This window comes from Dama dama, chromosome 25 (assembly GCF_033118175.1).
Source record: "Dama dama isolate Ldn47 chromosome 25, ASM3311817v1, whole genome shotgun sequence".
In the NCBI taxonomy this organism is placed as follows: Eukaryota; Metazoa; Chordata; class Mammalia; order Artiodactyla; family Cervidae; genus Dama; species Dama dama.
The window spans coordinates 43,926,830-43,954,127 of record NC_083705.1 but is presented as its reverse complement, the minus strand read 5'-3'; the positions used below and the strand labels follow the sequence as shown (position 1 = coordinate 43,954,127).

The window sequence follows — 27,298 nt, the reverse complement described above, 5'->3', positions numbered from 1 at the left end:
TGACTTCTCCCACATTGGATGTATTTCTTCCTATAGATCCCCTTCCCGCATCAGCCTGAAGAGCTCTTTTCTTCTAAGTGCTACTGATACAATAGTTACTGGCCATACAGTAACTCTGGCAATTATTTCCTGCCTGATAAAATTAATCTTTTAGTGCTACTTGACTTTTCATGTGATGTTTTGTCTTTTTTTTTCTCTTTTTAACCTCCTTGAAAAGTCATATGTCTTTTGTGTACTGGGAACCAGGCTAGCAGTTGAGGGTCCAGTGGGGAACAAATTCCCGCCCAGGTGAAGCTTCCTGTCAAGAGCCATTACATATAGTAAAATAATGTCAATCAGTTTATTCATCTTACTTGTTTTCTTTCGTACAAGGTCCTTGGAAGATGGCAAGCCCTAAGATATTCTTGTTTAAAACTAAAATAGCATATAATGATTATTGGTTATTTTTATTAATTGAATATCATGTATTCATGCCCAGAGAACTTTTTAAGGCATATACATGGCAAACTATTTGTATTTCTTCCTACATTGCTGTCACTGTGTAAATTAGGCAACTAAAGCATAATAAAAACATGTCTGTATTTTAAAATATTATAGGGAAGTTGAGGTTTGGTGATGTTCCACTTTGGTTGTGATTACCTTAAATGAAAGCAGAAAGGATGATACTCAAGTACTCTTAAGTGTGCTTTAGACCAAAGTCTATAGAAGCCCCAGAATGCTCAAAACCTTGATTCTTCACAGAATGACAAAAATCAGGTCAATCTGAATCCCTGACCCTACCTTGTCATTCATTTAACCTGTAGCCTGGGCAGCCAGCAGTGAAGGATTTTCAACCTTGTCAGATAAGCCCAGAGTGTATGCTCAGTCTGTTCCTGATTTGTTTTTTTTTCCCTCTGGAACAGGTCGTGGTGGCCGGGTTGGAACTCATGGAGGCACTCTGTCTTCATACATTGTGAAGAACATTGCTCTGGACAAAACTGATGACAGCAATCCCCGGGAAGCCATTTTGCGGCATGCCAAGGCAGCCGAGGACAACCCATACTGGGTTTCTCCAGCATACTCCAAGTAAGGAACCAGCCTTTTAAAATAGAACATTTCTTATGTTGACAAATTGGGTAGAACATAGCAATGGCTGCTTTGGGGTTCTAACTTCTCCCTTTCTTTTTCATTCTGAAGCATGAGAAATAGGCCATGTATAATGGTCCAGAAACATAGGCATTTGTTTATATCTGAGGACTCTAAAATTCTAAATTTTTAAACTAGGCCACTTCCATCAGAGTTATACCGGTATTCTTGCCTGGAAAATTCCATGGATAGAGGAGCCTAGCAGGCTCCAATCTGTGAGGTCACAAGAGTCAGACATGACTGAGCACTCACACAAACCCATTATGGGGGTTCCCTGGTGGCTCACGTCTCCACCTGCCGATGTAGGAGACGTGGGTTTAATCCCTGGTGGGGGTGATCTCCTAGAGGAGGAAATGGCAACCCACTCCAGTATTCTTGCCTGGGAAATCCCATGGACAGAGAGAGGAGCCTGGTGGGCTACAGCCCATGGGGTTGCAAGAGAGTCAGACATGACTTAGCGACTAAAACAACAAAACAACAAGCCAGTTATGTGAAACTCATTCTACCTGTGATTAAAAAAGAAAGGAAGAAAGAGAAAGAAAATCACTGCCTATATGCATTATCTTAGTTGTGAAAAATGTGTATACAGTCCATGAAGTTCTCCAGGCCAGAATACTGGAGTGGGTAGCTGTTCCCTTCTCCAAGAAATCTTTCCAACCCAGGGATTGAATCCAGGTCTCCTGCATTGTGGGTGCATTCTTTACCAGCTGAGCTACCAGGGAAACCCAAGAATACTGGAGTGGGTAGCTTATCTCTTCTCCGGGGGATCTTCCTGACCTAGGAATCAAACCAGGGTCTCTTGCATTGCAGGTAGATTCTTTATCAGCTGAGCTATAGTTAGGGTTAAAAAGAGGAGAAGGAAATAGCAATCCATTCCAGTATTCTTGCTGGGGAAGTCCCGCAAACAGAGGTGCCTGGCATGCTGCAGTCCCTGGGATCTAAAGAGTCAGACACAACTTAGTGACTGAACAGCAACAACAAAAAGCAAATGAAGAGGACAGTTTGTAGGATCCATTATTGAGGATTAACTTTTATTTGTAGAGCTGGTTTGTAAGTAATACTTAACACAGGCAGAGTCGAGCCTACCAGCTCAGATTCCCTCAGTTAGCTTAACATGGATGAACTTGTAGTGGTTAGACTTACAGAAAAATCATAAAAACAGTACAGAGAGTTGATACATACTTTTCACCCAACTTGCCCTGATGTCAACACTTTACATGGCCATAGTACATATGGTAGATTTAGTCCTAATTTTTTAAGGAATCTCCATAAATAGTCTTTTGAGCTTTGCTTTTTTTTTCACCAAATAGTATGACCTGGAAACCACTATCCATCAGTTCAGAGTTCATTCTCATTCTTTTTCACAGCTGCGTAGTGATCCACTATATGGCTATACAGTGGTTTATTCCACTACTCTCCTGTGTGCGTATTTAGGTTATTCCCAGTATTTTGCAATTGCTAACATAGTGAATAAATTTGTGTATGTGTATTTTTGTATTGTTGGAAGTAAATCAGCTTTTTTGTTGATGTTTTTATGTATTTCTAAAGTTTTCTCTTCAATTATGAGAAAGCTGATATTTATATGCTCAAAAAAAATCCTTTATAAACCAACTCACGTGTTATACTGATATTGATCCCCTATCTGCTGATCATTATGAGCTATGGATACTTTGCCTAAAAGTAAAACACAGTGTCTTAGCTTGGGTTCTTTAGAAGCAGACCTTGAGAAAAAGACCCCTATGAAGATGATTGAAGCCAAGAAAGAGTACAACATTAAACAGAGTTCCAAGAAGGGTCATTTTCCTTAGTATCCCACAGGGTGACCCTGGAGACCCTGGTCAGGTGCGCAGTAACTGCAGTGCTTCACTCCAGCATCCATTATCATTGGTGATGGCTAGAGATGGAACTGGGGGAGACACTTAAGGTACTTGCAACTCTCTGGGGATCCAGCAACCTGGGGACAGTCCTCTGACAGAGAGATGGATGCTACCACTGTGAGTGAAAGCACCCTGCAGAGAAATGATAAAGCAATTTGAGGGCCCCTGGTGGGGAGCATCGTATCCTCTACTATATGTGGTAGCAGAGCAGACTTTATGATATCAGTGGTGGATGTTCGCAACATGTATGAATAACCAGACAACACAGATGGAACGTCTCTGAACGGTTAGTTGGATAGTATCACAACAGCTAAGAGGGTCATATCAAGGCTGGCCAGCTAAATAGTTTGCATTTAGCCTTCATTTGTATCAAATCTGTGTGCTATAAGCTAATATATGTCAACACATCCTTGGCACTCAGATATGCTTGTGGGCTTATGGATTATGCCTCTGTTGACACTTCTGTTTCTAATGGAATGGTTAATGTCTATTACCATTAGGGATTTTTTATACTTCAAAAATTTGTTTAGACACATACCAAAAATTATCTGAAGAAAGAAGAGTAAACAGAGCCATAGTTTAAAATTTGCCAAACATAGTCAAGTATCATTTTGATAGTGAACTGCTCCAAACAGATGTACATATGTTTGTACACAGAGTAGATTGTTGCTGTGTCTCCACAAATATTGAAAAAATGTCATTTGCTGATTAATGATTGATATTAGCAACATGAGCTTCCCAGGTGGTGCTCGTGGTAAAGAACCCACCTGGCCAGTGCAGAAGAACTAAGAGTTGTGGGCTTGATCCCTGGGTTGGGAAGATCCCCTGGAGGAGGGCATGGCAACCCACTCCAGTTTCTTGCCTGGAGAATCCCATGGACCAAGCCTGGTGGTCTACAGTCCATTGGTTGGACAAAGAGCTGGACATAACTGAAGCGACTTAGCATGCATGCATATGTTAAACTCTTCTTTCTTCTTCCTGTGAACTTTCTGTTTATGTCTTTTGCCCTTTTGTCTATTTGTCTTATATTAAGGAGCTTAACCCTTTGTGTGTCATGTACTGCAAGTATTGCTACTAGTCAGTTGTCTTTATTTTTACTTTGTTTATGACATTTTTCCCCCAACTGAAAAAATTTTATTAAATGTGGTCAGATTTAGAGGGGTTTGTTGTTGTTGTTGTTTAGTCACTAAGTCATGCCTGACTTTTGGCGACCCCCATGGATTGTAGCCCACTAGGTTCCTCTGTCCATGGGATTTCCCAGGCAAGAATATTGGATTGGGTTGCTGCTTCCTTCTCCAGGAGATCTTCCCGACCCAGGGATCAAACCCAGGTCTCCTGCATCGGCAGGCGGATTCTTTACCATTGAGTCACCTGGGAAGCCCCTTAAAAATTATATCACATGTAAATAATTTCCAACATTTGTACCTGCTATTTCTTCATCTTATCTAATTGTACTAGTATTGCCAAACGGTAGTATTGCCAAAATGATATTAAATAATAAAAGCAATAGTGCACATCCTTTTCTTAAAACATGTGTAATTGCCCTTTTTGTAGATGAAAAAAAGTCAAATATTGGCAATTTCATATTGTTCAATTTAGTAGTATCTCTCTGTAAAGCATGACAATTTCTGAAAACACCCACATGCAGGATGTTAGAGAAGATTCAACAAAGATTTATGGAACACCTACAGTGTGTCAGATATTGTACTAAGTTGTGGTTCATGGAGCTTATATTCTGGTAGACAGAGACAGACAATACATAAATCCATAAATGTTAGATGGTAGCACATGCAATGAAGAAAAATAAAATAGAGATAAAGGGGCATAGAGTAATCAGGGAGCGAGAGGGGCACTATTTTCAGATACGACGATCAGGATAGAACCTCTGCTAAAGTGGTCTTGGGCTTGAGTGGAAGGAGGGAATGAGCCAGGCAGGTATCCAAGGGAAGAGTCTCCTAGGTGAAGAAAACACTGTGTGGAGACGAGGGGCATGTTGCTCTGAAATAGATGCTGAGTTTTATTGAATTCCTTTGTCGTGTCTCTAAGAATTTCTACTTTTTGTGTTTTTCTTTTGGGGGGAGGTTTTTTTGGCCACACTGGGTGGTTTGTGGGATCTTAGTTCCCCAACCAGGGGACCAGAGATGGAACCCATGACCTCTGCAGTGGAAGCTCAGAGCCCTAACCACAGGACTACCAGGGACTTCCCTGTGTACTTCTGCTTTGATCAATGAATATGATTAATCATATTACAAAATTCCTGATAGCGAATCATCCTAGCATCTGTGATACGACCCTCACATGCTGTGGCTTGTTCTTTGTCAGGTGTTAGGCTGCCTTCATAAAAACTTCATGTGCTTTCCTTTTCTGTATATACTCTTGAACTGCCTTGTGTACCATTAAATCTTTTTGTAAAAGTCGGATAGATGGTGAAACTGTTGAAGTCAGGTGCTTTAGTGGAGGAGAGGGTGAGTAGTAATTCCTTAATCTTTTTCTTGCTTGTCTATCCCCTCATGGGAAGTAGACTCTTTAGATTTTCTGACTTTTCTGAGTCTGCTTGGTAATTAATATTTTCTTGGAAAAAAATTTGTCCACATTTTCAACTTTCTTTAAATAGAGTTAATTGAAGCAGAAATTGGTTTTGTTCATTGGTTACTCTTACCTAATGGCATTTTCCTGCATCATAGGCGGTTTAATGTTATTTATAATTGAATAATATGCTAGTCATAGCAGTTCTGCAAAATGGGTTGAATAGATACTGTCATATCCTTACCTTACATGTGAGAAGACTGACAATTTACAATTAAAACTAGAATTAGACTTCATTTTTCTTAATCCCTTGTAGGGTTTCCTTTGTAGCTCAGTTGGTAGAGGATCTGCCTGCAATGCGGGAGACCTGGGTTTGATCCCTGGGTTGGGAAGATCGCCTGGAGAAGGGAAAGGCTTCCCACTCCAGTTTTCTGGCCTGGAGAGTTCCATGGACATGTATAGTCCATGGGGTCGCAAAGAGTCAGACACCACTGAGTGACTCTCACTTTCCCTTTCACTTGATCCCTAATTTTTTTTTTTAATTTATTTATTTTTTTTTTTTTTCAATTATTTTTATTAGTTGGAGGCTAATTACTTCACAACATTGCAGTGGGTTTTGTCATACATTGACGTGAATCAGCCATGGAGTTACATGTATTCCCCATCCCGATCCCCCCTCCCACCTCCCCACCCCCCCCACCCGATTCCCCTGGGTCCTCCCAGTGCACCAGGCCCGAGCACCTGTCCCATGTATCCCACCTGGGCCGGTGGTCTGTTTCACCATAGATAATATACATGCTGTTCTCTCGAAACATCCCACCCTCGCCTTCTCCCACAGAGTCCAAAAGTCTGTTCTGTACATCTGTGTCTCTTTTTCTGTTTTGCATATAGGGTTATCATTACCATCTTTCTAAATTCCATATATATGTGTTAGTATGCTGTAATGATCTTTATCTTTCTGGCTTACTTCACTCTGTATAATGGGCTCCAGTTTCATCCATCTCATTAGCACTGATTCAAATAAATTCTTTTTAATGGCTGAGTAATATTCCATGGTGTATATGTACCACAGCTTCCTTATCCATTCATCTGCTGATGGGCATCTAGGTTGCTTCCATGTCCTGGCTATTATAAACAGTGCTGCGATGAACATTGGGGTGCACATGTCTCTTTCAGATCTGGTTTCCTCGGTGTGTATGCCCAAGAGTGGTATTGCTGGGTCATATGGCAGTTCTATTTCCAGTTTTTTAAGGAATCTCCACACTGTTTTCCATAGTGGCTGTACTAGTTTGCATTCCCACCAACAGTGTAAGAGGGTTCCCTTTTCTCCACACCCTCTCCAGCATTTATTGCTTGTAGACTTTTGGATAGCAGCCATCCTGACTGGCATATAATGGTACCTCATTGTGGTTTTGATTTGCATTTCTCTGATAATGAGTGATGTTGAGCATCTTTTCATGTGTTTGTTAGCCATCTATATGTCTTCTTTGGAGAAATGTCTGTTTAGTTCTTTGGCCCATTTTTTGATTGGGTCATTTATTTTTCTGGAATTGAGCTGCAGGAGTTGCTTGTATATTTTTGAGATTAATCCTTTGTCTGTTGCTTCATTTGCTATTATTTTCTCCCAATCTGAGGGCTGTCTTTTCACCTTACTTATAGTTTCCTTTGTTGTGCAAAAGCTTTTAAGTTTCATTAGGTCCCATTTGTTTATTTTTGCTTTTATTTCCAATATTCTGGGAGGTGGGTCATAGAGGATCCTGCTGTGATTCATGTCGGAGAGTGTTTTGCCTATGTTCTCCTCTAGGAGTTTTATAGTTTCTGGTCTTACATTTAGATCTTTAATCCATTTTGAGTTTATTTTTGTGTATGGTGTTAGAAAGTGTTCTAGTTTCATTCTTTTACAAGTGGTTGACCAGTTTTCCCAGCACCACTTGTTGAAGAGGTTGTCTTTTTTCCATTGTATATCCTTGCCTCCTTTGTCAAAGATAAGGTGTCCATAGGTTCGTGGATTTATCTCTGGGCTTTCTATTCTGTTCCATTGGTCTGTGTTTCTGTCTTTGTGCCAGTACCACACTGTCTTGATGACTGTGGCTTTGTAGTAGAGTCTGAAGTCAGGCAGTTGATCCCTAATTTAATGAGCTTTTCAGAGGTCTGTGGTCTCTCTCAATATACACTTTCCTGCTGCTGCATTTTGCTCCCGTCTCTTTCCTTCCATTCAGTTTTGTCACTTTACATTTATTGCATACTAAGTTCATGGTGCTGTCTGTGGCATGTGATTTGTTAGCCTGAATTGCAGTGCAATTTCTCCTGTGTTCACCTGCTAGAGTATACTATTTTACTGCCAAAAAGCAGAGTGTTTTTGGCAGCTAATATTTAAAGGATCTTTTCATAAAGGTCACTGTAATTGAGAATGGGTGTCTGGTTGTTCTTCTTCACTGCAATTGACTTGTGTCAGTGATGAAGTGAAAATTTACTGTATCTTGCATTATTCCAGAAAAACACAATTATTGACAGATATTACACAAATCTGCCTGCTTGCAGATGACATATCCTTACCTTTTCTCTCCAGTGATAAGAACAAAGAGTCTTTGAACCCTTTACCTTTACTTTTGAGTACTGAAGTTTCATTCCTGGCATTCGCAATCTAATAGCCCTGAAAGTTTTAAAACACAGCAGGATCACTGAGGACTCTGATTTAGCTACACATGGGCAGATTCAATTAGTTTCTTGTCAAAAGATGTTGCTGTCGGGAGGGAGGGGAGCTGGCTGGGGAGGGGGCAGGATAAAGATCCAGAACGCTGTTAGGTTACACATCGCCACGGATGGTTGTGTGTGGGAGCCTGAACCTTGGCCAGTAGCCTGGCAGCCTGACAGCTCTGCCAGCCACGGTCACTTTTCTTGCCAGTTAAGCTGTCATTATTGCTGGTGCAGTCAATTTAATTTTCAGTGTGCATGTCTCATGTGATACAGGATACATGGATATGTGTGTGAGCATTGAAATATCATTGCCATCTATAAAGGATCCACTGAAGTCATGTTGAGTTACTAGGCAGTATTTCAAGAGGTCACTCTTTGAGTGAGTAAAGATTTGTGTCAGGAAGAGACATAAACCCATAGAGAGAAGTATAACTTTTCCCCCCCTGAGTTATGGTTGCCTGACTGATATCACTGACCACTATATTCCTATGTAAAGGCCGGTGTTTCTCAAAGTGATTTTGTGGACTGTCTGTGTCAGAGTTGAGGGTGGGAGTGGGAAGGTTAATAATGCAGATTTCTAGACTTCACCCCAACTCAGTTAGACTGAGAGATTGGGGCTGGGAACCTGCATCTTAAGAAGTTCTCCAGGTGATTATTTTGCACACTAAAGTCTGATAATAATTTTTTAAAGTAATTATGTAAAATAAACCACAAGTTATTCACCTTCTAAAACTTCATATGTATGAAATAGATTATTTTGATTATAGAAATTCATACTGAAGACAAGTTATTTACATAGAAGAGCATTTCCCCCAGGGTTGTTTTTTTTTTTTTTTTTTAATAATAAGCTGCTGTGTTGTATTTAATATGTAAATTATTTTATCAGATACATTCTACATACAACTTTTGAAAATATAAATTGGGTAATAAAGGATGTGGTAATAATGACACTGCTGTTATACTTACACCATGCCAGTCATGTTTAAAATTCATATATATATATATATATATATAATTCTTTTAATCCTCACAACAATCCTATGAGGAAGGGGTATTATTTTTCCAGTTTTGCATATGAGGAAACATATAACTTGACCAAAGCCATATAGGTAGCAAGAGGCCAATACAGGTAGAGCCATACAGGTAGTCTGGCTCCAAAGCCAAGCTTCCACTTTTAAGTACTACAGCATACTGCTTCTCATCACAAAGCAACTGATTAGTAATTGTTGGAAAAGTTGAATAATAGTGAAGCCGAAAAGATTACTGTGTGTGCCAGCATGGCGTAGTGAAAGAATGCTAGACCAGGAATCAGAAGTCCTGGGGTTTAGTTCCTGCTCCAGGGCTCACTTGCCTTCACGAGACTCTTTCCCCATGTATGGAGTAAGAGATTAGGCTGCACCAATGCCCAGCTTTCGTGCATGTTTTCAAATAGAAATTGTGGCACATCGTTACATACGTTTTATAAACGTGAGCTTAGGGAGGGCATTGATGTTACCTGGGCTGCCTCAGGCCTGTGTGCTTTTCAAAGATTTAATCATTCTAACTTGTTTACCCACTTACTGATAGTGATTTTAGAAGGTTCTTTTTGTTTTGTCCTCTGTTTTTTCCCCCAGTTTCCACAGGTTTCATGTATGTCCCTTTTCCCACTCACCCAGTCTTTGACCTCTCACACAAGCATTATGAGTTAGTATATCCTGTTTAATGAGTCTGAAATATGTTTAGGTATTTTCCAAAATATGCTATGTTCATTTCCTGAAAAAGATAGAACATTCTTTTTCTTGTTGCCTCTCATCTTCTTATGCATCCCTAATGTTTTTTACGTGTAACTGAATTACCTTGCTATATACCTGAAACAACATTGTTAATCAACTATGCTCCAATATAAAATAAAAATTTTTAATAAATAAATAATAAAAGTTATCTTTGCCTAGCTCTTCACCAAAAAGAAGGGACCATTTCAAGTGGAATCTTTTGGTCAAGCCTTTATTTAATCTTCATAATTCTGCAATTGTGATGACTGGGTCAGAGTTCATCTGTACCGTATTCATTCTAACAGGGTTAACAAGTGTGTCAGATTGTCAAGTCATGGCTATAATTGACTTTGGCTTTGAGGTTTTTCCTTCATAATAAACAATGGGCCCTGAGCCAAAAAAGCTTGTGGTTTACAGTCACATACTGATGACTAAATATTACAAATGATTTCCCCTCATACTCATTCTATTACCCTGGAGCTCGCTTTATGCTTTTTGAATGAATCATATCAGGAGAGTATCCATAGCTAAAAAGAATTTGACCTGTCAACTTCTCATTGCAGCCAGAGACACTTTGTGACTTCTCTCTGGCCTGAGCACTCAAGGAGGAATGTAGGAAGCCTAGGTTAGAGCTTAGTCAGAAGAGAAGAGACAGTCTTTGAATCTTTGAAAGGACACTTTGAATCTCTTACATAAACACTGTATCCAAAAAAAAATGCCCTTTTGGAAGGTTGCAGGGAAAATTTTTATTCATTACTGACTGTTCTACATAAAATTCCTCTGGATGGAAACACTGAAGATGCTTTGAGAAGCACTGCTTCAGGTGTGGCCCCAAGTTGGAGGATAAGGTTTTTCTAAGGTGCCTCCTTTTTATCCCAGGAAGGGGGTTTGTTCTTCCTCATTCCCAAAGTGGAAATGAGGTGGGACTCAGATTCTGTTGGGCTTCTGTCATTGTTCTATGCATGCTATTGCTGGAAGAAGACTCACTTTGTACAAATAACTTTGAGAATTCAGTTTAAAAAAATGTTCCAAGAGGAATATTAATCAGCAAGAAGTTTCAGCTATTCAGAATTTATAGATTTGAGAAAGACGTTTGCTTAAGCTTTTATATTTACTTCATGAAATATTAACTATTAGCAAGTGTAGAATGTTACTGAAGCTAAAACAAAGCAAAAAACCCATCACCCCTCCTCTGGTTAGTTTATTTAACTGTTAGCAGTAATAACTATATTGCTGTCTAATCTGCTCTTCTTTTCTTGGTAACTCTAATAAACAAGATGACACATATAGTCAAGTGAAAAATGTTTACTATTTGCCAAATGAGTTAATCACACTGGAAAATAAAATTTTCACATCAGCCTTCTGTAAGTTTATTTTCAGTTAACACTTAGAAAAATGGGTAAGTGTGGACAGTAAACCAGTGAAACAAAGAGTCTGGATAAAGTTGGACACTTCACTACTTCCTAGTGAGGCTTATTATTAGCTCATCCCCCCTCACCTGTTGAGCATGTATGATGCTTGGGCTTGATGGAATGTTCCCCTTATTTCCTTTCTCTTCAGATCAGTTCTTTTATAGGATTTTGTTTGGGGTGCCTGAGGTAAATCTGCTATGAGACTGTAAGTTTGAGTTGACCTGTCTCTTGAGAATTCTAGAGGAGCTGATTAAACAGAAGACAGGAAATGGGTAGTTATAAAATGCCTTCTTGAAACCGTAGAATATATTTCTTGCACATTGTTTATTTATATGTGTATTTCCCTAGTTGCTGCCATATCTTCAGTGCCCCTTTGGTTTAATTTTTCTCCTTTTTCCTCATGGAAGCACCCAAAAGAGTCTGTGTTAAATCCAGTGAATGAATTCCGTTTCTTTAAGCTGTCCAGAAAGGAATCCGTGTTATGTGGCCGGTGACAAGGTTAGAAGGGGCTTAAAGGGTTTTTTGTTGTTTATGTGTTGGTTTCCTATTGGTTTTAAAAGTAGGAATTTCTGGACCAGCTTTTAAGTGTTTTCAAAACATTTTATCTTTTTGCTTGTGTCATTTTGCTCTTGCTTGACACTCTTGATTTATTTTTATAGATGTTTTCTATGCCAAGGGCAAATTAGGCCACCCCAGAGAAGAAATCTGGTTATGTTCCTAACTCTGCTGGAAGTTGCCTAATCATCTCTGTTCTTCATTGTCTTGAAAAGTGGCTAAAGAAGTCGGTTTTAAATGCCCTAAATTATCCTGAATTGATTTTTTTTTTTTTGGTCTTCCCTTTGTATGTATTTCCAAAAAATCTCAAAAGAAAAGCTGCTAGAAATAAATTTAAAGATAAAAATTGCTGGCAAGAAAGAATAGCTGCGAGATTTAAAGCTATAATTCTCTCATTTTGCTTCTATAAAACAGTGGCATTCCTTAGACTGGACAGATACACTCATTGCTCTAAGTCTAGTAATATGTTTCGAAGAACCTGGTCTTTCTTCTGCAGACACCATACAGCTTTTATGGAAGGTGCTGACCTGTGTGTAAGAATGTTGGTTTTGCGGGGGCAGGATGGTTTGGCACAAGGGGAACTTCCTTCCGTGGGCTGTATCTCCCTTCACCTCCCCATCTCATACTCCTGAGAATTAGAGGCTGCTCCTTAAAGGGTGGCCCTGTGAGAATGCAACCTCAGACTTTCTTCACCGAGCCTTCTGTAGCATCACACAGGGCCAGCTTCTCTAGATGTGAGAAATACTTTCCTGCAGTTGGAGTAAACTCGTCGTGTGTAGCAGCCTGTGTTGAGAACACAGATTCTCTGCTTTCAGAGCCTTTCTTTCCCGAGCGCAGGGAGGGAGTGGATGCTCTGCAGTCTGCTCCACCCGCCGGTGCTGACAAGATAAGCTTGGGAAATTTTATTGCGATCGGAGATTTTTATTGAATCTAATAAAACATTTGGATCTGTGCTTTGTAATCTTTTAATTTTTTTCTAGAAATATTTATCTGCAAGTGGTCGGAAATTAGGAAACAGTCTGGCCTCGCACCACAGATGGTTTGAGAAGCGCTGCTGCAGGCATGGCCTTGGGTTGGAGGCTAAGGCTTTTCCTAAGGTGCCTCCTTTTTTCCCAGGAAGGGGTTTGTTCTTCCTCATTGCCAAGTTCAGGAGCCTAGTCTTTGCCTTTTTTAATTTTGGTAAAATACACATAACATGAAATTGACCATCTTAACCATTTGATGGTATTAAATACATTCACGTTGTTGTGCAACCAGTCCCCAGAACTCCTTTCATCTTGCAGTAGTAAGTTCTACTACAGAGCAACTGTTCATTTTAATCTGTTGATTTTGTCTTTTGATGTACAGTTTTTAATTTAGATGCAGTCCAGTTTACCTATTTTTGATCTTGCCTGTGTTTTTGGTGTCATATTAAAAAAATCATGGCAAAATCCAATGTCATAAAACTTTCCCTGTGTTTTCTTCTTATCATTTTTGCTCTTAGGTTTAGGTCTTTGATTGATGCTGAGTTAATTTTTGTGCATGGTATAAGGTAAGGGTCCAGTTTCATTGCATAAGGATACACAGTTTTCCCAATGTTTTTTGTTGAAAAGAGCCCAGTTTTATACTCAGCTATTATCTACCTGGGCAGCAAAATGAAGGGAAAAACTGGTAAGCAAGCATTGCTGGGAAACTTTGAACACTGGTTTATGCCTGATTTTGGCAATTTGGGGAAGGGGAACATGGCTATTGAATGCCCAGTGGAACACGAGAGCTCAGCATCATGATTTGATGTGAACACATAATATGGCTATTTTGCTGACAACATTTTTATTAGTTCAGAAGTGGCATTTAAAGTAAATTCATGGAGTTTCACAAATAAGACCTTCCAGTCTTCCAAACAAGTTGATACCCCTTGAGTTAGAATACCTGGAGAGGGAAAGAAAACTGTTGTGGTCTGGTAATTGAAAGTGACAGTCTTAGTGATCCTCTATGAAAATTTACTCAGTGAATTTTGCTGAGTTCAATGATAGGGAAGGGGAAGGTTATCTCTTTTGGAAAAATTAAACTCTTTCTTTTGTCTCGGCTTCTAGGAAATTTAGTGCTAAGTTTTATGCTTGGTTACATATCTTTTCGTCTTTTTATTCTTGACCTTCTACTCATTTGTTTTGTTTGGATTTTCTTCATAATTCAATTTTATTGAGGTATAGTTTATTTACAATAAAATACAAAATGCACCCTTTTCAAATCTTGATAAATGTATACACCTGTAATCACCACATCAATCAAGATTATACAATGTCTCCATTCACACAAAGTGTTCTCCCATGCCTCTTTGCCATCATTACTGCTTTTCTGCCTCTTGTTAAATAGATCCATTGATTCTATGCCCTTCAGTGTTTGCCACTAACCTACTAAAAATACTTCTGGAAGTAGGTGGATTATAAGAAAAAAAAAGTGACTACAGAAATGAAATAGCCTTTTCAAGCTCTAGGTTTTCTTCCTGTGACCTGTCATTCAGTTTCTTTTTTTATATCCCAAAAAAGCGACACTACAACTTCATAAGGACTTTTCTCATTGCAGCTAACTCTGATGAGCCATGAAGCATTCCCAGCTATCTTTAGAAGACCTTGTTCTTTCTAATCTCTTAGAAATTAAATAGTTAGTTCTAAGGATTTGTTTTTAAACTTCCAGCACATTTTATTACAAAGTAGATAGAAGAGCATTATCTCAACATAAAGGATATTTCACTTAAACACATTTTAACTCATGGTAAAATTCACAGTATTGCCTTCATTTTGTGTGTGTGTATATTTTTTGGAGTATATTGTTGCAAACATCCTCAGTACACATTGCACTATGAAAGAAAGTGAAAGTGAAAGTTGCTCAGTCGTGTCTAACTCTTTGCGACCCCATGGACTGTAGCCTGCCAGGCTCCTCTGTCCATGAAATTTTCCAGGCCAGAATACTGGAGTGGGTTACCATTCCCTCCTCCAAGGGATCTTCCCAACTCAGGGATCGAACCTAGGTCTCCTGCATGGCAGGTGGATTCTTTACCATCTGATCACCATGAAAGTGAAAGTGAAGTCACTCAGTCATGTCCAACTCTTTGCGACCCCATGGACTATAGCCTAGGGCTTCTCTGTCCTTAGGATTTTCCAGGCAGGAGTATCAGAGTGGGTTGCCATTTCGTTCTCCTGGGGATCTTCCCAACCCAGGGATAGAACCTGGGTCTCCTGCTTTGCAGGCAAGTGCTTTACCCTCTGAGCCACCAGGAAAGCTCCTGAGCGCCTTGGATGGTGCGAAATAGAGGAAACCAGGCACAAAATAACGCACACTCTAGGCACCCTACAGAGACAGGACGGACACAGTTGCGGCTGCTCTATGAGACCAGGAGTTAGGATACGGTGACCCTGGGTGGGGGGGTTAGTGACTCGAAGGGAATATGAGGGGCCTGGGAGCTAGTCATGCTGTTTCTTCTTTAGGGTGTTGGTTCCATGGCACACAGAGTTTGTGAAAATCCAGAGAACAGTACATGTACGAAATAATGCACTTCTCTGTTTGTGTTATACTGGAGTTAATGTTAAAAACACACACTTCATCCTCGTCCACCCTGGGCCTTTAGCCCTTTGGGACCCACTAATCAAGTTCAACCTCCACATTTGGTGGAGTAGGAAACCAAGCCCTTGAGAGGGGAAACACCTGTTCCAGGTGACAAAGCCAGTCGGGGGCCAAACTGGGAATGAATCCCCAGCCCGAGGCTTAGCTTGAGGGCTCCTCACTGCTCCAGGCTTCCAGAGGATTTTTTTCAGCCAGACAAATTTGTTCCTGTACTGGTTTGTCTATACCCAGAGGATCAACATTTTTGCCAGAAAGATGAAATATGTCATGAGCACCAGTTGCCTTGTTGTAGCATGTTAGAAAGTCAGTGGCCCTGCTTTCTAGTAACTCAGCAACTCATGACCTATGAAAGTCTGCAGCTGGTTTTGGAAATGTTAGAGTTATGACTTGTTTATGGATGTCACAACAGTGTCTTGAAGTGACAAGAAGAAATGTAACCAACTGGATTGTGTATGGGGACAGTGTGGGCTCTAGGCAAGTGACTGGAAAGATAGGAACTGTGACTTACTTGTCCATGAGGAATTCTGGTGCATGGTGTTCATCGAAACAGTTTCTGCATGGAAAGTGGATGGTTTATGCTTCTTCCCCAGGATAATAAAGCAGCAGGGAACAGTAATAATAAGGGTTGTTTTTTCCTTGCATATATATATATATATATATGTATGTATACATATGTATATATGTATATAATTGACATATAGCACTGTATGAGTTTAAAGTATGATAGCGATTTGATTTACATACATCATGAAATGATTACCACAATGTTTAACGAGCATCCATCATCTAATACAGACACACAATTAAAGATAAAAAAAATTTTCCCTTGTGATGAAAACCCTTAGGATTTATCCTCTCAACAACTTTCATATATAGCATAAGGCAGTTTTAATTCTATTTATCATGGGGTAAATTGCATCCCTACTATTTATTTGTCTTCTAACTTGAAGTTTATTCAACTTGAAATTAACTTGAAGTTTTGAACTTTTAACTTGGAAGTTTTCGACTGCCTTCTTCCAATTTCTCCTCCTCCATCCCCACCTCTGATAACCACAAATCTCATCTCTTTTTCTGTGAATTTGTTTGTTTTGAAGTATAACTGATCTAAAACACTGTGTTGGTTTCTGGTATGCTGCACAGTGATTTGATATTTCTATGCATATCACAGTAATCATCACGATAAGTCTAGTTACCATCTGACATCATACAAAGGTGTTACATAATTATTGACCCTATTCTCCACTCATTTCATACCAGTGACTCATATTTTATAACTGTAAGTTTCTACCTCTTCATCTCCCTCACCTGTTTCTCTCCTCTCTATACCCCCTCCCCTCTGGCAACCACTTGGTCAGTAATATAAGGTTTTAACCTTGTTTCACTTGCCAGATAAAGGGGATTTTGACATTAGTTTACCATTCTGCAATGACCTTCATATTATGAACTGAACTCTAAATGAAGATGTAAGCTAAAGTATATCATCTGCAGATAGCATGCTTTAATGTTCCCTCATAATGCAGTAGACCTGCTTTTAAAAGGAAACCAGCATGACTGAGAGGGGCATAAATTATGAGCATCTGATATTTTCCTGCAATTATTTTCTGTGTGAATGATGTAAAAAGGAATGACATTGAACCAGGTATGTTTACAAAGCACAACAAGTCCTGATGCAAAGATTGCTTGATGTACTGCATGTCAGTATTACACCAGTGATGCTCAGTGGTAGATCCTACAATGCTGGATATTTGCATGCATTGATCTGGGTGTTTGGTGGAAGGAATGTTCATTCGTTGTTTTTTACTTTTGCTGACAGGTCCAAGTTACCATATATGTTATCTGTCATTTTAAACCCATGAAATAAGAAAACTCTTACCTCAGATTCTACTGTTTGTGTGCACTCTAATCAAGTGCATTTGGACTACTTAAGTCTAGGAACAGCCCACAGAGTTATAAAGACAGACTGTAGATTCTTGCTTGGTGACTATAGTTTGGCCTCCCAAACAGTCCTGGTTATTTAGCCCAAGTTTGAGGTGGAGGGTGGTTATGGATGTGTGAGTTTCCACTGAATTTGATACATTTTCATTTTATTTAAGGAAAGGACAACATACATAGTCTGCCACAGAAGGAAAACCTTTAAAAGAATCTGAACATAATTAAATTTCCATTATCCTTTTCTTTGCCAGAAGGTTAATGATTCTCTAATAATTGAGATGTAATTGATCCCCCAAATGTGCTTCTACTTGATGAAAGTAGCAAAGTCCAATACACACTTGCTGACTAAATTTTTCCTCTTCTCTTTAACTGTCTTTTAGGACTCAGCCCAAAACCATGTTTGCCCAAGTTGAATCTGATGATGAGGAAACAAAGAATGAGCCAGAATGGAAAAAACGTAAAATTTGAAGAATCTCCTATGAGAGCTGTTTGCATGAGGGGGAGGGATATTGAACAGGTTTGTTTTTTTTAATGAAATAAAAACACATTTTTATGAACAGGTTTTGTCCTTTGCATTATTGAGCCATTCAAAAGGTTGGTAGCTACCCTTCACTAAACTTGTGTTTACATTTTCTTACCTATGACTATTAAACTGTATTAAAAGTAAATAAGAAGTAGATTCTTAGCCTATTATCAAGTACTTTCAGTATTTTAGGACTTTATTCAACAGTTATTGGTCTTATACAGATTGTTATAACCTTGGGGGAGGGGAATATACGTTGAGACGTACATCTGTCGTGAGCAATTCTAAGAGCACAGTATGGAAATGAACATCAAAACGGTTAATATCTCTGTATAATTTCACAACAGTTGTTTACATGACTGTAAATAATTAGGCTGAGTTCAAACTGAAAGTTTGAACCATTGCCATACTAGGAAACAATGTGTATCTGATTATCCTAGAACAGCAGAAAGCAGTGATTAGGAGTTAGGAAGTGGGCTTTGAAATAAGACCAGTGTGGGTTCACATCTTGGCTCTGCTCTTTACTGTCTGGGTCACTTTAGGAGAGTTATTAAGCTTTTCTCTTCTGAACCGGGGTCCCCACCCACCAGGCCATGGACTGGTACCCCTGTCAGATCAGTGGCAGTATTAGATTGGAAACAAAATGCACACTAAATGCAGTACACTTGAATCATCCTGAAACCATCTGCTCCAATTCCCACCCAGGTCCGTGGAAAAATCATCTTCCATGAAACCGGTCTCTGGTGCTAAGATGGTTGGGGACCGCTGTTCTGGACTCAGATGATAATAGTATAACCTTCAAAGGTTTGTCAGAGCATTAGATAAGACATACGTGTAAAGCATTTAGTATAGTGCCTGACATGCAGTAAATATAACAGTAAATACTTGCTCTTTTAAAACAAAGCTAGTGATAATGACTTAGTCTGGTTTTTATCTGTATTAATTTAGAAAAGTATAGAAGTGCTTTGTAAATTAAAAGCTGTGTAAGTAGAAGACTTTAAGAATCATTCTGAGAGAATTTGTACTTTTGTGATTAGAAAGCTAAATAAAAAAATTGGCAGTTTGTCCAAAGTAATAATGAGTCAATAGAATAAAATCCTGTTTCATTCTCAAGCATGAAAATGTCCACTTGTATTGTGAGTAACAATGAGGAAATCATCTCTGTGCTAAATTTGCCTTCTCTCCCCTAATTTCCCATCAACCCAGAGTAGTTTTTGCCTGTCAGATCATCTCCACTAGACAATTCAGATTCTTTAGTACTTTTGCCTTCTGCTCTCCTCGTCTCTTCTGTCCCAGTGAACAAAATAGTTATGAAAGTGAATGATGACCCAAAATGTGTATCAGAAAGCTCTGGGTTCTGTGAGCTTCACATACCACCTTTCCCCACACCTTTTCCTTGAACAACCCTTCAAACTCATACAGATTTTTTTTCCCCCCTATAGTTCTAAGTGGCAATGGGCATTTTTAAATTCTGAAAACCTTCAATCTTGTAAGCTATTTTCTGTCCTTTTCTTTTCCCATCCCCATCTTCATCCCATTCCCCTTCCCATGTCACTTAGCTTAATAGGTAATAAGAGGAAGAACTAACATTTGCTGAATGCCTACTCTCTGATAACTACTATTTTTTAAATTAATTTTTATTGGATTATAGTTGCTTTACAGTGCTGTTAGTTTCTTCTTGTTCAGTCACTCAGTTGTGTCCAGCTCTTTCCGACCCCATGGACTGTAGCATGCCAAGCTTCCCTGTCCTTCACTATCTCCTAGAATTTGCTCAAATTTATGTCTATTGTGTCAGTGGTGCCATCCATCCATCTCATCTTCTGTCACCCCCTTCTCCTGCCCTCAGTCTTTCCAAGGATCAGGGTCTTTTTAATTGAGTTGGCTCTTCGCATCAGGTGGCCAAAGCATTGGAGCTTTAGTTTCAGCATCAGCCCTTCAATGAATAATCAGGTTAATTTCCTTTAGGATTGACTTGTTTGATCTCCTTGCTGTCCAAGGGACTCTTAAGAGTCTTCTTCAGCACCACAACTCAAAAGCATCCAATTCTTTGGCACTCAGCCTTCTTTGTGGTTCAACTCTCACATCTGTACATGACGACTGGAAAAACCATAACTTTGTCATAGCTTTTCTTCCAAGGGGCAAGCATCTTTTAATTTCGTGACTGCAGTCACTGCAGTGATTTTAGAGCCCAAGAAAAGAAAATCTGTCACTGTTTCCACTTTTTTCCCATCTATTTGCCATGAAGTGATAGGACTGGATGTCATGATCTTAGTTTTTTGATTGTTGAGCTTAAAGCCAGATTTTTCACTCTTCTCTTTCATCTTCATCAAGAGGCTCTTTAGTTCCTCTTCACTTTCTGCCATTAGGGTGGCATCATCTGCCTATCTGAGGTTGTTGATATTTCTCCCGACAATCTTGAATCCAGCTTGTGATTCATCCAGCCTGCCATTTTTGCATGATGTACTCTGCATATAAGTTAAATAAGCAGGTGACAATATACAGCTTTGATGTACTTCTTTTCCAGTTTTGAATCAATCATTATTCCATGTTTGGTTCTAACTGTTGCTTCTTGACCTGCATACAGGTTTGGCCAGAGACAGGTCAGGTGATCTGGTATTCCCAGTGCTTTAAGAATTTTCCACAGTTTGTTGTGGTTCTTCTGCACAGCAAAGTGAATCAGCTATCTGATGACTCCTATCCTAAACTCTACCTACCTTAGCTCATTTAATCCTCATAAAAACCCCATGAGTAAGTAAAATAACTAAACCCATTTTACAGATGAGACAAAAGAAGTCCAGAACAAAAAATAATCTGGCTAAGATTACATTTAGGGAGGACTGTATGGAGACACCCAAGATACCTAAACGTCAGTAATTAACAAATTACTGCTCTAAATTTTCTATTCTTATTGAAATTCACTTCATCTAAAATCAATTACAGACCATTGTTTTGTTCCAGCTGCTTAGGATTTGTAAATTTATTGCTTCTTGGATAAAATTTACTGAAATCATGTCAGACTTTTTCCCTTCTTAACATAAACATTGCACCATATGGAAGTATTCGTCTTGCCGGGAGGGCTGGAGTGAGAAACAAAAACTTGATCATAGTGGTCTTGGCGGAGTCTGCTGTGATGTAAGGGAAGGGGAAATTGTACAAATTTAGCACTAAGTTGGTTTTTCTCATTAGTACCCAGAGCACAAGTGGCCCGTCTCATGCTTGAGATGCTCTGTCTCACTCAGGGGGCTGGTAAAAAAAATTATTTTTCCACACAAGATTATCGAAATGCACATAAGAATTTCCAGTCTCAATTTTGGCAAGCAAGGACCTGGGAACCAGGACTGGACAAAGAGGGGGTGCTCATTTAATCTGCTGTTTCAGTGCCAGGATGGTGACCCCACAGGCTTCACCCTTTCTGGCCCCTCAGGGCTCTCAGCTCTCTGCCCCATATAACCTTGTATTCCTGATCCCAGTCAACTCCATTTCTGTTCACTCAAGTAAGGAACCTGAAAGTTAAAATGACTCCTCCTTCACCCCTACTCCCACTTCATCTAGTTACTTGCTGGTTTCTATTTGTGCTGTGTTCTGAATCTCTCATATTTGACCTCCATGGCTTTCCTTACCAGCCTGACTGGAATTGAGACCTCCTTTGATCCCTCACCAGAACCTCTCAGGAGCCTCCCTCCCAACTTGTCTGTTTTTCATTTGGTCCTCATCTAATCCATCTTTTTTTTTTTTTTTTTTTCCTATCAGAATTAACTTTCTAAAACCAAATCCTATCATTTCATGCCTCTGCTTAGGGCCGTGCAGCGGCTCCGTGTTCTCTCTCTAACCCATCTGTGTGGCCCTGGGGGCATTGACATCCAAGATTCGGCCTCTCCTGGTCTTTTTTTTCCCCACTGATTTTAATAATTTATCATAGTTTCTTTTTAAAAAAATTTTAATTGAAGGATAATTGCTTTACAGTGTTGCATTGGTTTCTGCCATACAACAACACAAATCAGTCATAACAATAGACTGGTTCTCCTGGTCTTTCTTCCTTTAACTCTTGCTGATCTCACATAGCAAGTAGTGTTGGAGAATACTCTTGAGAGTCCCTTGGACTGCAAGAAGATCAAACCAGTCAATCCTAAAGAAATCAGTCCTGAGTACTTATTCGAAGGACTGATGCTGAAGCTGAAGCTCCAATACTCTGGCCACCTGATGGGAAGAACTGACTCATTGGAAAAGACCCTGATACGGGGAAAGATTGAAGGCAGGAGGAGAAGGGGACTACAGAGGATGGGATGGTTGGATGGCACCACCAACTCGATGGACATGAGTTTGAGCAAGCTGTGGGAGCTGGTGATGGAGAGGGAAGCCTGGTGTGCTGCAGTCCATGGGGTCTCAAAGAGTCGGACACGACTGAGTGACTGAACTGAACTAATCTCACACCTGTTTCTGAGGTCCACCCAAACTGAACCCAGAGGTACCATGCTCTTTGGCACCTGAATGCGTTTGCACATGTTCCTTTGTTGTCTGCCTGTTTGCTTTTGAAATTGGGGAGCATTCCACCTTCCCTAACCCCCCCAGGCGGACAATTATTTACACCCTCCTAGGCCCCCATGGCTGCTTACATACCTCTCCACTGCAGCCTTCTTTCATGTTGCGTTGTGAATCTGTATATGTTCATGGCTTGCAGGCCTGAGGGTGTCTGTTTCCCCCACTGGGAAATAGACTGTAAAAACTAAAATACATTGGGTTCTGTGAATATATAATGAGTTTGTTTTGAAAAATGAGAAGAGCTGTATTTTTTTTTTTTTTAGTTTTGTTAGAGTATAATTGATTTGTAGTGTTGTGTTTCTACTGTACAGCAAAATAAGTCTGCTATACATATATCTGCTCTTTGTAGACTCTTTCCTATACAGGCCATTACAGAATATTAAGCAGAGTTCCCTGTGCTTTACAGTAGATTCTTCAGTTCAGTCACTCAGTCATGTCCAACTCTTTGCGACCCCATGGACTGCAGCACGCCAGGCCTCCCTGTCCATCACCAGCTTCTGGAGTTTACTCAAACTCATTTCCATTGAGTCGGTGATTCCAACCAACCAACTCATCCTCTGTCGTCCCCTTCTCCTCCTGCCTTCAGTCTTTCCCAGCATCAGGGTCTTTTCAAATGAGTCAGTTCGTCTCATCAGGTGGCCAAAGGATTGGCGTTTCAGCTTCAGTATCAATCCTTCCAATGAATATTCAGTACTGATCTTTAGGATGGACTGGTTGGATTTCCTTGCAGTCCAAGGGACTCTCAAGAGTCTTCTCCAACACCACAGTTCAAAAGCATCAATTCTTCAGTGCTCAGCTTTATAGTCCAATTCTCACATCCGTACATGACTACTGGAAAAACCATAGCTATGACTAGATGGACCTTTGTTGGCAAAGTCTCTGCTTTTTAATATGCTGTCTAGGTTGGTCATAACTTTTCTTCCAAGCAGTAAGCGTCTCTTAATTTCATGGCTGCTATCACTATCTGCAGTGATTTTGGAGCCCCCCAAAATAAAGTCTCTCACTGTTTCCACTGTTTCCCCATCTATTTCCCATGAAATGATAGGACCAGATGCCATTATCTTAGTTTTCTGAAGGTTGAGTTTTAAGCCAACTTTTTCACTCTCCTCTTTCACTTTCATCAAGAGGCTCTTTAGTTCTTCTTCACTTTCTGCCTTAAGGGTGGTGTCATCTGCATATCTGAGGTTATTGATATTTCTCCCGGCTATCTTGATTCTAGCTTGTGCTTCATTCAGCCCAGCATTTCTCATGATGTACTCTGCATATAAGTTAAATAAGCAGGGTGACAGTATACAGCCTTGATATACTCCTTTCCCTATTTGGAACCAGTCTGTTGTTCCATGTCCAGTTCTAACTGTTGCTTCCTGACCTGCATATAGGTTTCTCAAGAGGCAGGTCAGGTGGTCTGATATTCCCATCTCTTTCAGAATTTTCCACAGTTTGTTGTGATATACATAGTCAAAGACTTTGACATAGTCAATAAAACAGAAATAAATGTTTTTCTGCAACTCTCTTGCTTTTTCAATGATCCAGAAGATGTTGGCAATTTGATCTCTGGTTCCTCTGCCTTTTCTAAATCCAACTTGAACATCTGGAAGTTCATGGTTCACATACTGTTGAAGCCTGGCTTGGAGAATTTTGAGCATGACTTTGCTAGTGTGTGAGATGAGTGCAATTGTGTGGTAGTTTGAGCATTCTTTGGGATTGCCTTTCTTTGGGGTTGGAATGAAAACTGACCTTTTCCAGTCCTGTGGCCGCTGCTGAGTTTTCCAAATTTGCTGGCATATTGAGTGCAACACTTTCACAGCATCATCTTTTAGGATTTGAAATAGCTCAACTGGAATTCCATCACCTCCACTAGCTTTGTTCATAATGATGCTCCCTAAGGCCCACTTGACTTTGCATTCCAGGATGTCTGGCATTAGGTGAGTGATCACACCATCATGATTATCTGGGTTGTGAAGATCTTTTTTGTAAAGTTCTTCTGTATATTCTTGCCACCTATTCTTAAAATCTTCTGCTTCTGTTAGGTCCATACCATTTCTGTCCTTTATTGTGCCCACCTTTGCATGAAATATTCCCTTGGCATCTGTAATTTTCTTGAAGAGTTCTCTAGTCTTTCCCATTCTATTGTTTTCCTCTATTTCTTTGCATTGATCGCTGCCGAAGGCTTTCTTATCTCTCCTTGCCGTTCTTTGGAACTCTGCATTCAAATGGATATATCTTTCGTTTTTTCCTTTGCTTTTCACTTCTTTTCTTTTCACAGCTATTTGTAAGGCCTCCTCAGACCACCATTTTGCTTTTTTGCATTTCTTTTCCTTGGAGTTGGTATTGATTCCTGTCTCCTGTACAATGTCACGAATCTTCGTGACATAGTTCTTCAGGCACACTATCAGATCTAATCCCTTGAATCTATTTGTCACTTCCACTGTATAATCATAAGGGATTTGATTTAGGTCATACCTGAATGGTCTAGTGGTTTTCCCTACTTCCTTCAATTTAAGTCTGAATTTGGCATTAAGGAGTTCATGATCTGAGCTGCAGTCAGCTCCCAGTCTTGTTTTTACTGACTGTATAGAGCTTCTCCATCTTTGGCTGCAAAGAATATAATCAAAATGATTTTGGTATTGACTATCTGGTGATGTCCGTGTGTAGAGTCTTCCCTTGTGTTGTTGGAAGAGGGTGTTTGCTATGACCATTGTGTTCACTTGGCAAAACTCTATTAGCCTTTGTCCTACTTCTTTCTGTAATCCAAGGCCAAATTTGCCTGTTATTCCAGGTGCTTCTTGACTTCCTACTGTTGCATTCCAGTCCCCTGTAATGAAAAGGACATCTTTTTTGGTTGTTAGTTATAGAAAGTCTTATAGGTCTTCATAGAACTGTTCAACTTCAGCTTCTTCAGCATTACTCGTCAGGGCATAGACTTTGGATTACTGTGATATTGAATGGTTTGCCTTGGAAATGAACAGAGATCATTCTGTCATTTTTGAGATTGCATCCAAGTACTGCATTTTGGACTCCATTTCTTCTAAGGCTTTCCTGCCCACAGTAGTAGATACAATGGTCATCTGAGTTAAACTCACCCATTCCAGTCCATTTTTGTTTGCTGATTACTAAAATGTCAATATTCATCTCCTGTTTGACCACTTCCAATTTGCCTTGATTCATGGACCTAACATTCTGGATTCCTATGCAGTATTGCTCTTTATAGCATCAGACTTTGTTTTTGTCATCAGTCACATGCACAACTGGTTGTTGTTTTTGCTTGGGTTCTGTGTCTTCTTTCTTTCTGGAGTTACAGTAGGTTCTTATTAGTACCTACTTTATATATAGTAGTGTGTATATGTCAATCCAAATTTCCCAGTTGATCTCTCCCCTCTTTTATTCCCTGGTACCATGTTTGTTTTCTATATCTATGCCTCTACTTCTGTTTTGTAAATAAGTTCACTTGTACCCTATTTGGGGGGTACTTCCCAGGTGTCACTAGTGATAAAGAATTTGCCTGCCAATGCAGAAGACATAAGAGACGTGGGTTTGATCCCTGGGTGCGGAAGATCCCCTGGAAAAGGAAATGGCAACCCACTCCAGTATTCTTGTGTGGAGAATCCCCATGGACAGAGGAGCCTGGCAGGCTTACAGTCCATAGGGTTGCAAAGAGTTGGACATGACTGAAGCAACTTAGCACGTACACATTTTTTATTCTACATAGAAGCAATATCATATGATATTTGTCTTTCTGTGTCCGAGTTACTTCACTCTGTATGTCAATCTCTAGGTCCATCAATGTTGTTTGCAAATAGCATTATTTTGTTCTTTTTGTGGCTGACTAATGTTCCATTATAGATATGTACCACATCTTCTCTATCCATTCCTCTGTTGATGGACATTTAGGTTGCTTCCATGTCCTGGCTATCGTAAATAGTAATGTAATGAACATTGGGGTGCATTATCTTTTGAAATTGTGGTTTCCTCTGGGAGAGGAGCTGTATTTTATTCACATTTGTATTTCTAGATCATAGCTCTGTGAAAGAGGTTAAAAAAGTGCTCATTAAATATTTGGCAGAGGGAAGGGAAAGACAGGGATGGGGAATGAAGTATGAGAAGCACTTCTGCCTTACAGATGGGAAGTAGGAATATGAATACCAAAGCTTGGTCCATATCCCAGCTGCTTTGCCTTTCTGTGTTGGGATTTACACAGGTCACTGGAATGTTCACAGGTAACTGTTGTTGGCTTGAGGAAGAAGCAAGATTGTAAACAGGTATCAGTGCCGTTACTGGGGTGGCCCAAGCAGATCTAAGCCACCATGACATACTCAGGCACTGACTTCTCCTGTGTCACCAAAGATCTGAGATGCCGGCAGCATGGGGTCTTTACCCATGGGTGTCAGTGAGCCTCCTCAAAGAACATAGCATATATTGCATTTGCTCATGTACATTTTTCTATAGAGAGGATCACTAACGTTAATTAAAATTCTGGGGTATTAGGTGTTGCTAGTAGCTCTTTCATCTCCCAAAAGGACTGTGTAGCCATTCAGACTTGAAAACCAGAACATAACCTTCAGTCACATTGAAACATGTACAAAGCACCAAACTGTTAAGTGAAAAACTCTAGCACACTGTTCTTAATCTTAGGCAGTTAATATTACTGCTTTAGGGACTTCCCTGGTGGTCTAGTAGCTAAGACTCTATGCTCCCAATGCAGGGCCTGGGTTTAATCCCTGGTCAGGGAACTAGATCCCACATGCCACAACTTAAAATCCT

General features: G+C 39.8%; 1 protein-coding gene across 2 annotated transcripts in view; it reads left to right on the top strand.

Annotated features, from left to right (window-relative positions):
* WDR70 (WD repeat domain 70) overlaps positions 1-18,032 on the top strand; it is a 274,965-nt gene extending 256,933 nt beyond the window's left edge. For both annotated transcript variants that reach the window (XM_061129925.1, XM_061129924.1), the window contains 2 exons: positions 903-1,065; positions 17,856-18,032. In XM_061129925.1, the coding sequence (XP_060985908.1) occupies positions 903-1,065; positions 17,856-17,943 (251 nt within the window). In that variant the 3' untranslated portion in view covers positions 17,944-18,032. The remainder of the gene's footprint in view (positions 1-902; positions 1,066-17,855) is intronic.
* The last annotated feature ends 9,266 nt before the right edge of the window (positions 18,033-27,298 follow it).